The following is a 13291-nucleotide window of genomic DNA, read 5'->3' on the forward strand; positions in this document are numbered from 1 at the left end:
TATCTTTAGTAATTGGTTGAGTTGTTGATGCCAGTAGTTTTAGATCATCCATGTATAGCAAATGTGTGATTTTGTGTGGGTATGTTCCAGTAATATTTTATCCATAATTTGTATTATTTAGCATGTTGGATAGTGGGTTCAGATCAAGGCAGAACCAGAAAGGACTTAATGAGTCTCCTTGGTATATTCCACGCTTAATCTGTATTGGCTGTGATGTGATATTATTTGAATTTGTTTGGATATTAAGTGTGGTTTTCCAGTTTTCAATACTATGTTTAGGAACTGTATCAATTTAGGATCTACTTTGTATATTTCCAATATTTGTAGTAACCATGAGTGGGGTACACTATCAATTATTATTATTATTATTATGACCGACCAAATCGTAACAAATCGTGCGGCGTGCGTTTATAACGATAGCTTTACACTCGCCCAGCCTTTATTGATGCAATATTATATAAAAATATACAGACAGGACCGAAAGATCGATCTCTCTACCGTAACCAATAGAGGCAAATACGCTATTCAAGTTCCGTTACATCTATCTTGACTCGTATTGTTACAATGTCTATTCAGATTTTGTGACAGTTGGGTAAGGGTGTCGCTAGTGGCGCCACTATGAGGATACAAAAGGGGTTTGCTTTAAATACAGGCTGTAACGGTTGTGAGCGTTAGTTACCTTTGAGACTGGACATGGTGGGGTGGTGTTAGTCAAGAATGCCTTTCAGGCGGCAAAGGCGACAACACCTTACCGATTTTGAACTAGGTCGTTTAAGGGGGCTATGAGAAGCTGGATGTTCCCTCCGTGATGTTGCAGGAAGACTAGCAGGAATGTAGGCACTGTGCATGATTGTAGGCAATGGTGGTCCCGAGAATGTACAGTCGCAAATAGGCCAGGCTCCAGTCGACCACATGCATTACTGAGAGTGAAGGCCACAGTGTTTGTAGCGCATCGTACTGCATCTGCAGAGCAAGTTGAACAGCAACTGGCACCGCAGCGAACTGTTACCAGTCGGTTACTTGGAGGGCAGCGCCGAGCCAGACGCCCTGCAGCATGTATTTCACTGACGCCAGACCAGCACCAACTGCAACTTCAGTGGTGTCGTTTGTTGTTGTTTTTGTTTAAGGGCGCAATAATATCTAGGGTCATACGGTTCCACGTCAGAACTGTAGAACACAGAGACAAAGAAAGAAGTTAAAAACGGAATGAGATTTTCACTCTGCAGCGGAGTGTGCGCTGATATGAAACTTCCTGGCAAATTAAAACTGTGTGCCCGACCGAGACTCGAACTCGGGACCTTTGCCTTTCGCGGGCAAGTGCTCTACCATCTGAGCTACCGAAGCAAGTACCGGGCGTGAGTCGTGCTTCGGTAGCTCAGTTGGTAGAGCACTTGCCCGCGAAAGGCAAAGGTCACGAGTTCGAGTCTCGGTCGGGCACACAGTTTTAATCTGCCAGGAAGTTTCATATCAGCGCACACTCCGCTGCAGAGTGAAAATCTCATTCTGGAAATATCCCCCAGGCTGTGGCTAAGCCATGTCTCCGCAATATCCTTTCTTTCAGGAGTGCTAGTTCTGCAAGGTTCGCAGGAGAGCTTCTGTAAAGTTTGGAAGGTAGGAGACGAGGTACTGGCAGAAGTGAGGTTGTGAGGACGGGGCGTGAGTCGTGCTTCGGTAGCTCAGATGGTAGAGCATTTGCCCGCGAAAGGCAAAGGTCCCGAGTTCGAGTCTCGGTCGGGCGCACAGTTTTAATCTGCCAGGAAGTTCAAGTTAAAAACGATTACACGCTAAACCCAGTCGACGTGGAGAAAGTTCTATAAAATACCCCGCAGTCTGGGGCGATCCTAGAAATCGGTCAAGGGGGGGTGGAATGGTTTTGGGGAAATGGAATATCGCTTAACAAAAGGAGAGGAGAGTTGGGGTCCTCCACTGACAAATTGGTAAAATTCGGTGTTGCTTAAAGCAGTTTTTGGTAACTGTTTTGGAGTTCCGTGTAAAAACGTGTCTACAGAATGTGTGTGGCCGGGAAAATAATACGATTTGACCCAGATGTTCGGCGATTTCGAAGTTTTTGTCTGGGGTCAGCAATTTAAGTGTTGGTAGGCATACCCGGCATATTTAGCTTTATTGATTATTGTAACTGGCACTTGTACATTACTATACATCCAGTGTATATTAATAAATAATAAGACGCCCATTTTATTTTAAGTTGAATGATATTTATTGGTTTAGATAGTAAGCAATTTTCCGCTCTTATTCTTTTGTTAAAATGTGTTTGAAATACATTGCAACCTATAATCTTAGATAATTATACAAAAATGACTGAATTTGTTGAAGTGGGATGTGCTGATTTCTGAAGTCATTTTATCCGGTATAATATGATACTCCATTGCGGGGGGGGGAGATAAAGCCCCCATAGCTCCCCCCAATCCCCCCCCCCCCCGTTGCTGCTGCCCCTGCCCGTAGAGAAACGGATATCCTGAACTAAAAATTAAATGTCATTCGCTATACTGCTACGACGGATAAAAAATAAAACGCGGTCGATACCCCGCGCTTCGTTCGTTAAAACGGCCGATAACTCACACGGCAAACACAAACGAGAACGTTGTTGTTGTTGTGGTCTTCAGTCCTGAGACTGGTTTGATGCAGCTCTCCATGCTACTCTATCCTGTGCAAGCGTCTTCATCTCCCAGTACCTACTGCAACCTACATCCTTCTGAATCTGCTTAGTGTTTCCATCTCTTGGTCTCATTCTACAATTGTTACCCTCCATGCTACCCTCCAGTACTAAATTGGTGATCCCTTGATGCCTCAGAACATGTCCTACCAACCGATCCCTTCTTCTAGTCAAGTTGTGCCACAACCTTCTCTTCTCCCCAATCCAATACCTCCTCATTAGTTATGTGATCTACCCATCTAATCTTCAGCATTCTTCTGTAGCACCACATTTCGAAAGCTTCTATTCTCTTCTTGTCCAAACTGGTTATCGTCCATGTTTCACTTCCATACATGGCTACACTCCATACAAATACTTTCAGAAACGACTTCCTGACAAATCTATACTCGATGTTAACGAGAACGTAAGGGGTTAAAAAAAGGCATTTCGTCAGCAAATAGACGCAATGAGCACGGTGGTGGATCACCACTAAACAAGTGCTGATGGCTAAGAAGACAGTGCCCGATATGCAACCTAGTTTAAATGTTCTCCTCCCGTGGCCGTGCGGTTCTAGGCGCTGCAGTCTGGAACCGTGAGACCGCTATTGTCGCAGGTTCGAGTCCTGCCTCGGGCATGGATGTGTGTGATGGCCTTAGGTTAGTTAGGTTTAATTAGTTCTAAGTTCCAGGGGACTGATGACCTCAGAAGTTAAGTCTCATAGTGCTCAGAGCCATTTTTTGAAACCTGCCGACAGACGGCTACATAGTGGTCATCGGAGGGAATGGAAGAACTCGCGGGGTGAGGTACGAGGACTGCAGCCTCGGCAGCAGCGTCAGCAGCCTTGTTTTCTGTCAGATCGAAACCTACGTCAAAACCACAGTGGCTCCATCAAGAGTGTGCAAGTGACAGCTTCCATGGACTCGTTGCTCGAAAGAATGGGCACTGTACAGCACACAGACGCTGTAAATGGCACTGTGAATGTCTGAGCAGATGAGGTAATTGAGAAGCCTCTGTCTCCGGATGTACTGTGTGGCCTGATACAGGGCAAAGAGCCCTGCTGTAAATACTGAGCAGTGTTCCGGAAGCTGATACCATGTGTTGGTGACAATGACAAAGGCACACCCGACACGATCAGTCCGAGTGTCATTAGTGTACACAAAGGTAATATCGCAAAGTTCTGTGCGGAGGTCGTGGAACTGAAGGCGATAGGAAGCGAATGAAGGTCAAGGTGAACATGGGCCATTGGACGAAGCCAAGGTGGTAAAGGGTTTACACCCACCGGGAAAGTGCCAGGCAGCGTCAAGTTAAGCCACTGGAGCACAAGCTGAAACCAACTCCAGGAGCTAACAGAGAAGAGGAATTTGCTCCTTACTGGCTATCAAAGGAGTCATCAAAGAAGGAGGCATAGGATTGATGGCCACGCATGGTAGACTAGTTAAAATGGTTCAAATGGCTCTGAGCACTATGGGACTAAACATCTGAGGTCATCAGTCCCCTGCCGGCCGGGGTGGCCGAGCGGATCTAGGTGCTACAGTCTGGAACCGCGCGACTGCTAGGGTCGCAGGTTCGAATCCTGCCTCGGACATGGATGTGTGTGATGTCCTTAGGTTTAAGTAGTTCTAAGTTTTGGGGACTGATGACCTCAGATGTTAAGTCTCATAGTGCTCAGAGCCATTTGAACCATTTTTTCATCAGTCCCCTAGAGCTTAGAACTACTTAAACCTAACTAAGCTAAGGACATCACACACATCCATGCCCGAGGCAGGATTCGAACCTGCGACCGTAGCAGTCGCGCGGTTCTGAAGCGCCTACATCCGCTCGACCATAGCGGCCGGCATGGCAGAATAGCGGCCTGCATATCTGCTGAGGAGAAAGTCACTGTGTTAGAACAGCGGTAATTTGGCGTGTTCTGCATACAGACAGTCAACCAGGCTAGTGTAACAGGCACCAGTGGCCAAACGGATGCCACGATGGTGGATAGTATTGACGAACGTGTAGTTGCATAAACGAAACACCCGTAGTCTAGTCTCGAACGGACAAGGTACCGGACCAAACAGAGGGGTGTGGTTCAATCTGCTCACCAGGAAGTACCGCTGAGGACATGTAGGACATTGAGGGACAGCAGTTCAGTGGTGTCAAACGACAGCCGGTTGAAGGGTTGGGCGGAGGTCTGTTGTGTTTTCTGATGAAAGCTTGTCCTGCCTGGGTGCCAATGATGCCCGTGTGTTTGATAGGAGGGGGTCAGCTCACGGCCTGCCACCAACCTGTCTGCATGGTGGACACACTGGACCTACATCTGAAGTTACTGTCTGGGATGCGATTTCGTATCACAGTAGGATCGTAATGTAGCAGATTATTACGACTTGTCATCCCTCTTTGAAAGCAGAGCTTGCCGTGTTGTCTGGAGGGCAGATGTTTGGTTGTCACGCTGGAACAGCTGAGGCTCGCTAATGGGCCTCGCGAGCAGTGTAGTTGACTAATGCAGCAAAATTAAAAAAAAAAAAAAATGGCTCTAAGCACTATGGGACTTGACATGCGACGTCATCAGTCCCCTAGACTTAGAACTACTTAAACCTAACTAACCTAAGGACAACACACACAGCCATGCCCGAAGCAGGATTCGAACCTGCGACTGTAGCAGCAGCGCGGTTCCGGACTGAAGCGCCTAGAACCGCCCGGTCACAACGGCCGGCTGCTAATGCTGCGTGCAATACATTACACGACGGCCGCGGTGGTCTAGCGGTTCTAGGCGCTCAGTCCGGAACCGCGTGACTCCTACCGTCGCAGGTTCGAATCCTGCCACGGGCATCGATGTGTGTGATGTCCTTAGGTTAGTTAGGTTTAAGTAGTTCTAAGTTCTAGGGGACTGATGACCACAGATGTTAAGTCCCATAGTGCTCAGAGCCATTTGAACCAATACATTACACGTACTCACTACAGATCTGGAGAAGTACTTTTAAATATTAATCGATCATTTTCATACTCATCGTAGCAAATTCTATGGATAACACAACAGCACTATTTAAAATTTAAAATCGATAACTTCAGTATTTTCAGAAATTTTTACCTAAAACACGCAATAATTGTGCTGGAATTGTGAAACCGAGTTAGGAACTGGAGTGTATTCCAGAATGAGATTTTCACTCTGCAGCGGAGTGTGCGCTGATATGAAACTTCCTGGCAGATTAAAACTGCGTGCCGGACCGAGACTCGAACTCGGGACCTTTGCCTTTCGCGGCCATGTGCTCTAGTAATGTATTCATGTACGAGTATCAACTGAAACTACACCGAAGAGGATGTTGTTGTTGTTGTCTTCAGTCCAGAGACTGATGCAGCTTTCCATGCTACTCTATCCTGCGCAAGCTGCTTCATCTCCCAGTACCTACTGCAACCTACATCCTTCTGAGTCTCTTTGGTGTATTCATCTCTTGGTCTCCCTCTACGATTTTTACCCTCCACACTGCCCTCCAGTACTAAATTGGTGATCCCTTGATGCCTCAGAATATGCCCTACCAACCAATCCCTTCTTCTAGTCAGGTTGTGCCGAAAATTTCTCTTCTCCCCAATTCTACTCAGTACCTCCTCATTATTTATGTGATTTACCCATTTAATCTTCAGCATCCTTCTGTAGCACCACATTTCGAAACTTCTATTCTCTTCTTGTCAAAACTATCGTCCACGTTTCACTTCCATACATGGCTACACTCTATACAAATACTTTCAGAAAAGACTTCCTGACTCTTAAATCTATACTCGATGTTAACAAATTTCTCTTCTTCAGAAACGCTTTCCTTGCCATTGCCAGTCTACATTTTATATCCTCTCTACTTACACTATCATTAGTTATTTTGCTCCCCAAATAGGAAAACTCAAAACGAAGAGGATACGTTTATATAGTCTAATTTTCTGGAATTTTCTTTAGTTTCATTCCCACAGATATCTGACGTAATTAAAGTATCTAAGAAAACTAGTAATTCATCGTGTTTTGGTCGTGTGAGTGTTTTGGGAGGCAGAGAGTGAATGGAGGAAATACGTAGAGTGTGAATGTGATATTTGTTAAAACTATGTGACTGTATGCGCGACAGAGTTGTTGTGCAATGGGGGAATTTGTGATGTGTGTCCCAGTGAGCTTGATTTTGTAAAAGGCAGCCAGAAGGGGCGTTGAGTATTAAATTTATTAGTAATTCATTTTGTGGAAAGGAATCTTATTTGTTCTCATTAAATTCCATTTACTTTCTGAATTACGAGATTTCTAGTCTAAATTACTGGCGTCAATCTGATTGACTGCCATTAGAAATTTCGAGAGTATAGAAGTGCTCGAGATGATCTCATTAGCTGTGTAAAATGCTAGTCAATAGCAATTCAGCATTTCCCGCACATTTGAGTAGAGCTTTGTGCCTCAGATCTGCGAGTCGACACAATCGCTCAAGAGCCGTCTTCTAGTAAACATCTTAGTTAAATCACGCTGATCAAATTTGTACCAAAATGAAGAAATTCTCGCGTTTTATCTGTTCTCGTGTAGCTGACAAAAAGCGACTACAGTGCTGAGTATTTTGTGAAAGTCTGAGCTTTCTCTGTGCTTTATTTTAGGAGATATTCGCATGGGAACATTTCATGTCGTCCATAAATTCCATGTGGAGTGTTTCGTGCAGATAACGAGACATTATGATGAGCACATTTTTATAAGACGCCTACTGAACTAATGAACGTATTAACTCGCGAATCGTAGTGGATCAGTGACTGTTTAGTACGTTCAAAATATGGGGTCGGACTAAACGTCTTCTGGTTGCTTTCGGGTATGAACATGTAACAGAGGCAGTCAGTAACATTGCACAACTGATGTCATATTAAATACGGACTTGATAGCCGTTTTCCTTGTTGTGAAGCCGGCCTTGTGGGCGAGCGGTTCTAGGCGCTTCAGTCTGGAACCGCGTGACCGCTACTGTCGCAGGTTCGAATCCTGCCTCGGGCATTGATGTGTGTGATGTCCTTAGGTTAGTTAGGTTTACGTAGTTCTAAGTTCTACGGGACTGTAACCTGAGAAGTTAAATCCCATAGTGCTCAGAACCATTTGAATTTTTGAGTTAATTCCATAAATTATCTGGGAGTAGGCATTAGGAGTGATTTAAAATGGAATGATAATATAAAGTTGATCGTCGGTAAAGCAGATGCCAGACTGAGATTCATTGGAAGAATCCTAAGGAAATTCAATCCGAAAACAAAGGAAGTAGGTTACAGTACGCTTGTTCGCCCACTGCCTGAATACTGCTCACCAGTGTGGGATCCGTACGAGATAGGGTTGATAGAAGAGATAGACAAGATCCAACGGAGAGCAGCGCGCTTCGTTACAGGATCATTTAGTAATCGCGAAAGCGTTACGGAGATGATAAACTCCAGTGGAAGACTCTGCAGGAGACACGCTCAGTAGCTCGGTACGGGCTTTTGTTGAAGTTTCGAGAACATACCTTGTCCGAGGCGTCAAGCAGTATATTGCTCCCTCCTACACATGTCTCGCGAAGAGACCATGAGGATAAAATCAGAGAGATTAGAGCCCACACAGAGGCATACCGACAATCCTTCTTTCCACGAACAATACGAGACTGGAATAGAAGGGAGAACCTATAGAGGTAATCAAGGTACCCTCCGCCACACACCGTCAGGTGGCTTGCGGAGTATGGATGTAGATAGTGCTCAGAGCTTTGCTGTGAAGACAATAAACCAACTTAAAGGAAATTGTAGACATTTTTTTCCAACGAGTCATGCAATAATCCTAAACGATCGATAGTGTAACTAACTTTTAGCTACTGCTTTTAACTTTTAGCTACTGCCATGGACTGGAGTATGTGACTTTGCAGGTATTTAGTCGAATTTTCGCCAACGCAGATTTAATATCTACCATCGCAGAGTGAAGGCACAGACGACGTGAAACCTATCCAGGTAGGTGGATTGATCATTTAAAAGATAGTGAGAAACCAATCCGCTCCGCCGTACTCTCTCGTGGTTATCCCAAACATGTTGACTGCAACTTTGGTGATTCGATCTGTTGTGTTGACAGCCACGAACAGCATTCTAGGGGGTGTTTTCCAACAGGATAAAGTTCGCTATTCTAACCCAACATGCTCTACAGAGTATCGACATGCAGCCTCGGCATGCTCAATCATCAAATCCGTAGCCAATCGAGCACATAAGCGGACTACATCGGGCGACAATTCCACCGTCATCCACAAACAGCATTAACCGTACCTGAATTGACCGACCAAGTGCAACAGTCTTGCTACTTCATCCCACTAACTGACATGTGGCACATGTGCAACACAGTGCATGGACGTTTGCATGCTTGCATTCAACAGTCTGGTCGGTACACCAGTTATTAATATACCATCATTTTACATTTGCAATGGCTGAACTCGCGCTTACATTAACCTGTGATCTTGCAATGTTGTGTGCGTGGGGTTGATCTGTTATTCTGCGCAACGGATTTATCTGAGATGTACCCTTTACCCTGTGGCTCCTGCAAGATGCAATATCCACTCCCACACTACTACAGAAGTCAGACAGACGCTCCTAACGTTCTAAAGAGAAATGCCTGAAAAACTTTCAGCAATAAATGTCTTCTGGAGTCGTCCACTGTAAGGGAATGACACAAAGTTCACAAAATTTCTTACGTAACTAGTCGACACCTGGGTACTGGAGTAGTGCTAGTTAGTGTAAGAAAAACATGAAACTAACGAAAATTATTATTTATTTTGCAAAAATTGTGAGAAATCTCAATGGCACTTTTAGTTATGAATTGAACAAGTTGTATCCTGGTTCTTTTGGGAATGTGAAGTTACCTCTCAAGGATAGGATTCGCTAATGAAATTTCTGTACAAAGTTTAAGATGGCTATTAACTTGGCAGAATGGCTGAGAGGCGCGCCTACTCAACTTGAATAATTATCCTTTAGAATGTTGCTAGGTACGGTCGAGGCTGTCGCGTGTGAAATGCAGTGAAGTGTACTGTTGTGGAGGAAATATGGGGCTCGCAATAGCTGTAGCGCACAATACCGTAAGCTGCGATGACTGCCGTCTGCGCCGCTCGCTGCTGACAAATAAGATAACTCTCGTTCTATCTGGATTGACCTTCGCCAATCAAACTCTCCCTACGCCTTAATGAAGTCGAGGACTCCTATTCGCCCCTAGTCTAACTATTGGCATGGTACACCGGTCAGATAACAAGTCCACTGCGATGCGACTCAAAAATTCGCTTGCAGGCGTTTAACTATAACTCTGTCCGTTCACACCGCACAATAAGTGTGTCGGCCAACACAATGAACAATGCTTAATCGCAAGGATTCAATATAGAGTCGCACTTCGATTCGCTCTCGACAGAGGTGCTCTCCTAGTGAAGTACTGAGGAGAGACTTGTTCCTCATTCCAAGAGCGACAATGGAACGGTGCCTCTCAACGCCAGACGTGAAGAGGGTTTATCTTTCGGTCTCTTCCATTATTCCTTTAGCTCAAGGCGTCAGAAATATCGTCTGCCAATCAGCATTGCTCTTCTAAAACGGGAGAATGACATTTCGTTTAAGGCGACCAATCCGGAAATCAGCGTTTGGCGTTTGCTGTCTCCCTGTGAAAATCTCTGAAACTGCGTGCTGTGTGTAAAGAATGCGTAGGCTGGCCGCTCCCACACAATGTAGCGGGATTTGCTTTTAGGCCGAACATGAGGTTGTTCCCCCCTTTCACTCGGGCCCACGCTGTCCGCTACACGGGCGGTCACCGGCCGACATAGGCTGGGTCTTCCTCTGAAGGGACCGGCGTCCCGTTGTGCGGCTTCTCTCCCATACTAAAAGCTTCTGTGACCGTCGTGTCTGGAATGTATGTGTGTACACCAGCCTCGAGTATTTCAACCACGGTGCGCACTTCCGATTTATTAGTTGTTTGCATATCGTTTACATGAATTCATACAACATTGACTTTATTTTATCGAGTTTGGGTTCGAATGAAGCGCCTTGATGTGCGGAATATGATTGTGAGGGCGGAATATGTAAGCAATGAAGGTCAGGAGACCACGACGTCTTACAATGCTAATCACTTGAATGTGTTACCTGGACAAATGTATTCCAGAATTCGTTACTCTACATTAAATTTTTTTGGTGTTGAGATTGTTTCTGTTCAGTGTATTTTCAGAGCAAGATTTATTTTGGCCACTCTAAATATTAACGACATGTGCGACAGGTGCAGCTGTAAGGAGGGTTACCTGGCAGCACCAGTGAACAACAGCTGCCTGAGTCCGTGCGAGTTACGAGGCTGCGAACACGGTTCCTGCACTGACCTGCACACGTGTACCTGCGACCCGGGCTACAGCCACCAGGGTGAGTACCTGCTGCTCCTGTCTGACCACAGCGGGTCTCTGGATACTAAGGCTACAAGTCTTGATACACATAACTACAGATGTTGCTTGAGTGTGTCTATCATGCAGATAAGTTGGTTGTAGGGCCTCAGCTGGCCCCCTCCTAACAATCATGTGGCTATCACTGGCACCGAGGTAGAACCAGCTTTCATCAGAAAACACAAAAGACATCTACATTTGCAGGGTGGCGCACCAAATGTGTTACCAATTGTTTCTTTCACAGTTTACGACGCACATTGGATATCCCGCTGGGATCTCTACAGCAGTACCAGCAGAGCTTGGGAAAACAAACGAGTTACGAAATGACGTGTAATTCACGATACTGCCGCTAGGAGACTAGTAAGCAGCAATGGCTGACAATGGAAGACTGACGACACAGCAATGATCGGCAATTGTGTTACTTTTTGATGAAACGAAAAGCCTTGTTGTGACTCAGAGGCGTTTTCGACAACAGTTTAACACACGGTGGGTCCCTTGCAAGAAGACCACCCACAAGGTTGTACGATAAATTTGTACAGGAAGGAACAGTATTGGAAGCGAAGCGGCCTCGGCCTAAGCCTGTTTGTTCGCCGGAGAATATTGAAACGGTACGAGTTGCTGTACAGAGAAGTCCCGCGAAATCGTGTTGAAAGGCAGCAGTGCAACTGGGAATATCCAGACACTCCGTTCAACGCATTATTAAAAGTGACCTCCATATGTACCCATACAAGATGACCTGTGCACAGAAGCTCACTGAAGAACACAAGCAGCAGAGACTGCTGTTTGCTCAGTGGGCGGAGGATAGAAAAGAAACACTCAACAACGTTTGGCTTTCGGACGAGGCGGATTTTCATTTAGACGGTGTGGTTAAAACAAAATGTACGCTTTTGGGCCACTGAAAACGAACAAGTGCTTCATGAACGACAGCATTATGCTCCGAGGATTACAGCGTGGGCAGCAATTTCCAGTCACGGACTTATTGGACCCTTTTTCTTTGAGGAAACTGTGAACAGCGAACGTTATTTGAGCATGCTTCGCAATAGCTTCATTCCACAGCTTCTTGCTACTGCCTTGCCCTTCAACACGCAGTGGTTCGTGCAAGATGGAGCAAGGCCACATACTGCAAACACTGTGTTGGAGTTTTTACACGAGCATTTCGACATGCGCATCATTTCACTCAGGTTTCCAGGTCGCTTCAATAACAGATAAAATTGGCCCCCCAATAGTCTGGACTATCCATGCGACTTTTTTCGTTGCGGGTACCTAAAGGAAAAAATTTTCCCGAAACGTCCACGTGATTCAATGGAGTTCAGAAGACTTATTCTTCAAGCTTCCAGTGAAATTACGGAAGACAGGTGCCGTAGGGTAATCACTAACTTCATTGTTCGTTTGAAGGAAATTACGAAACGAAATGGTGGACATATTGAGCATGTGCTGAGCTAGAACAAATCTCCATAGACGGCTCTTCATTGTAGTATATTTACCTTCAGATTGTATTGACGAAGTTTATATTCAAAAACAAAATGGTAACACATTTCGTGCGCCACCCCGTATGTTCAGGCACCCATGTTTCATCTTGTTTCCATATGTTTGTCCAGCCTCTGCCTATCTGGTGGAAACACCATCAAGGTAAAATTAAAGAGATCTGATGTCACACAGATAGTGCACCTTTTTTGTGACTGTAACAGCAATTCATGATAAAGGATGACAGCCAAAAACAGTTGCAGGATAAAAATTTATTAAAATTTCTTGACCAAGGTTTCGGTACATATAAATATACCTTCATCAGAAGTAAAAAATCTGAAATTACATAATGTAATGGAGATTAATAATTAATCTCCATTACATGATGTAATTTCAGATTTTTTACTTCTGATGAAGGTATATTTATATGTACCGAAACCTTGGTCAAGAAATTTTAATAAATTTTTATCCTGCAACTGTTTTTGGCTGTCATTCTTTATCGTGAAGAATTTCAACAGTTGCTGTTGCAGCCATGTTTAAAATCTTGTAACAGCAATGTAAGGAAGGGGTGATAATGCTTGTATTAATAGCGTGTAGTCAATGAATGATACCTAAGATTACGCAATATTGGGCAACATGTTGCCACTGGAGAGTGTGTGTGTGTGTGTGTGTGTGTGTGTGTGTGTGAGAGAGAGAGAGAGAGAGAGAGAGAGAGAGAGAGAGAGAGAGAGAAAGAGAGAGAGAGGGGGGGGGGGGAGCGAGCGAGGCAGAGGGAGATGGGAAGTAAACTGGGGGACACATA

At 44.9% G+C, this 13291-nt stretch overlaps 1 protein-coding gene across 2 annotated transcripts in view; it reads left to right on the forward strand.

Moving 5' to 3' along the window:
- The window catches only part of LOC126215276 (epidermal growth factor-like protein), a 188235-nt gene that overhangs the window by 91160 nt on the left and 83784 nt on the right, over nucleotides 1-13291 (forward strand). For both annotated transcript variants that reach the window (XM_049941964.1, XM_049941965.1), the window contains exon 4: nucleotides 10872-11008. In XM_049941964.1, coding sequence (XP_049797921.1) covers nucleotides 10872-11008 — 137 coding nt within the window. The remainder of the gene's footprint in view (nucleotides 1-10871; nucleotides 11009-13291) is intronic.

Source organism: Schistocerca nitens, chromosome 12 (assembly GCF_023898315.1).
Source record: "Schistocerca nitens isolate TAMUIC-IGC-003100 chromosome 12, iqSchNite1.1, whole genome shotgun sequence".
Classification (NCBI taxonomy): Eukaryota; Metazoa; Arthropoda; class Insecta; order Orthoptera; family Acrididae; genus Schistocerca; species Schistocerca nitens.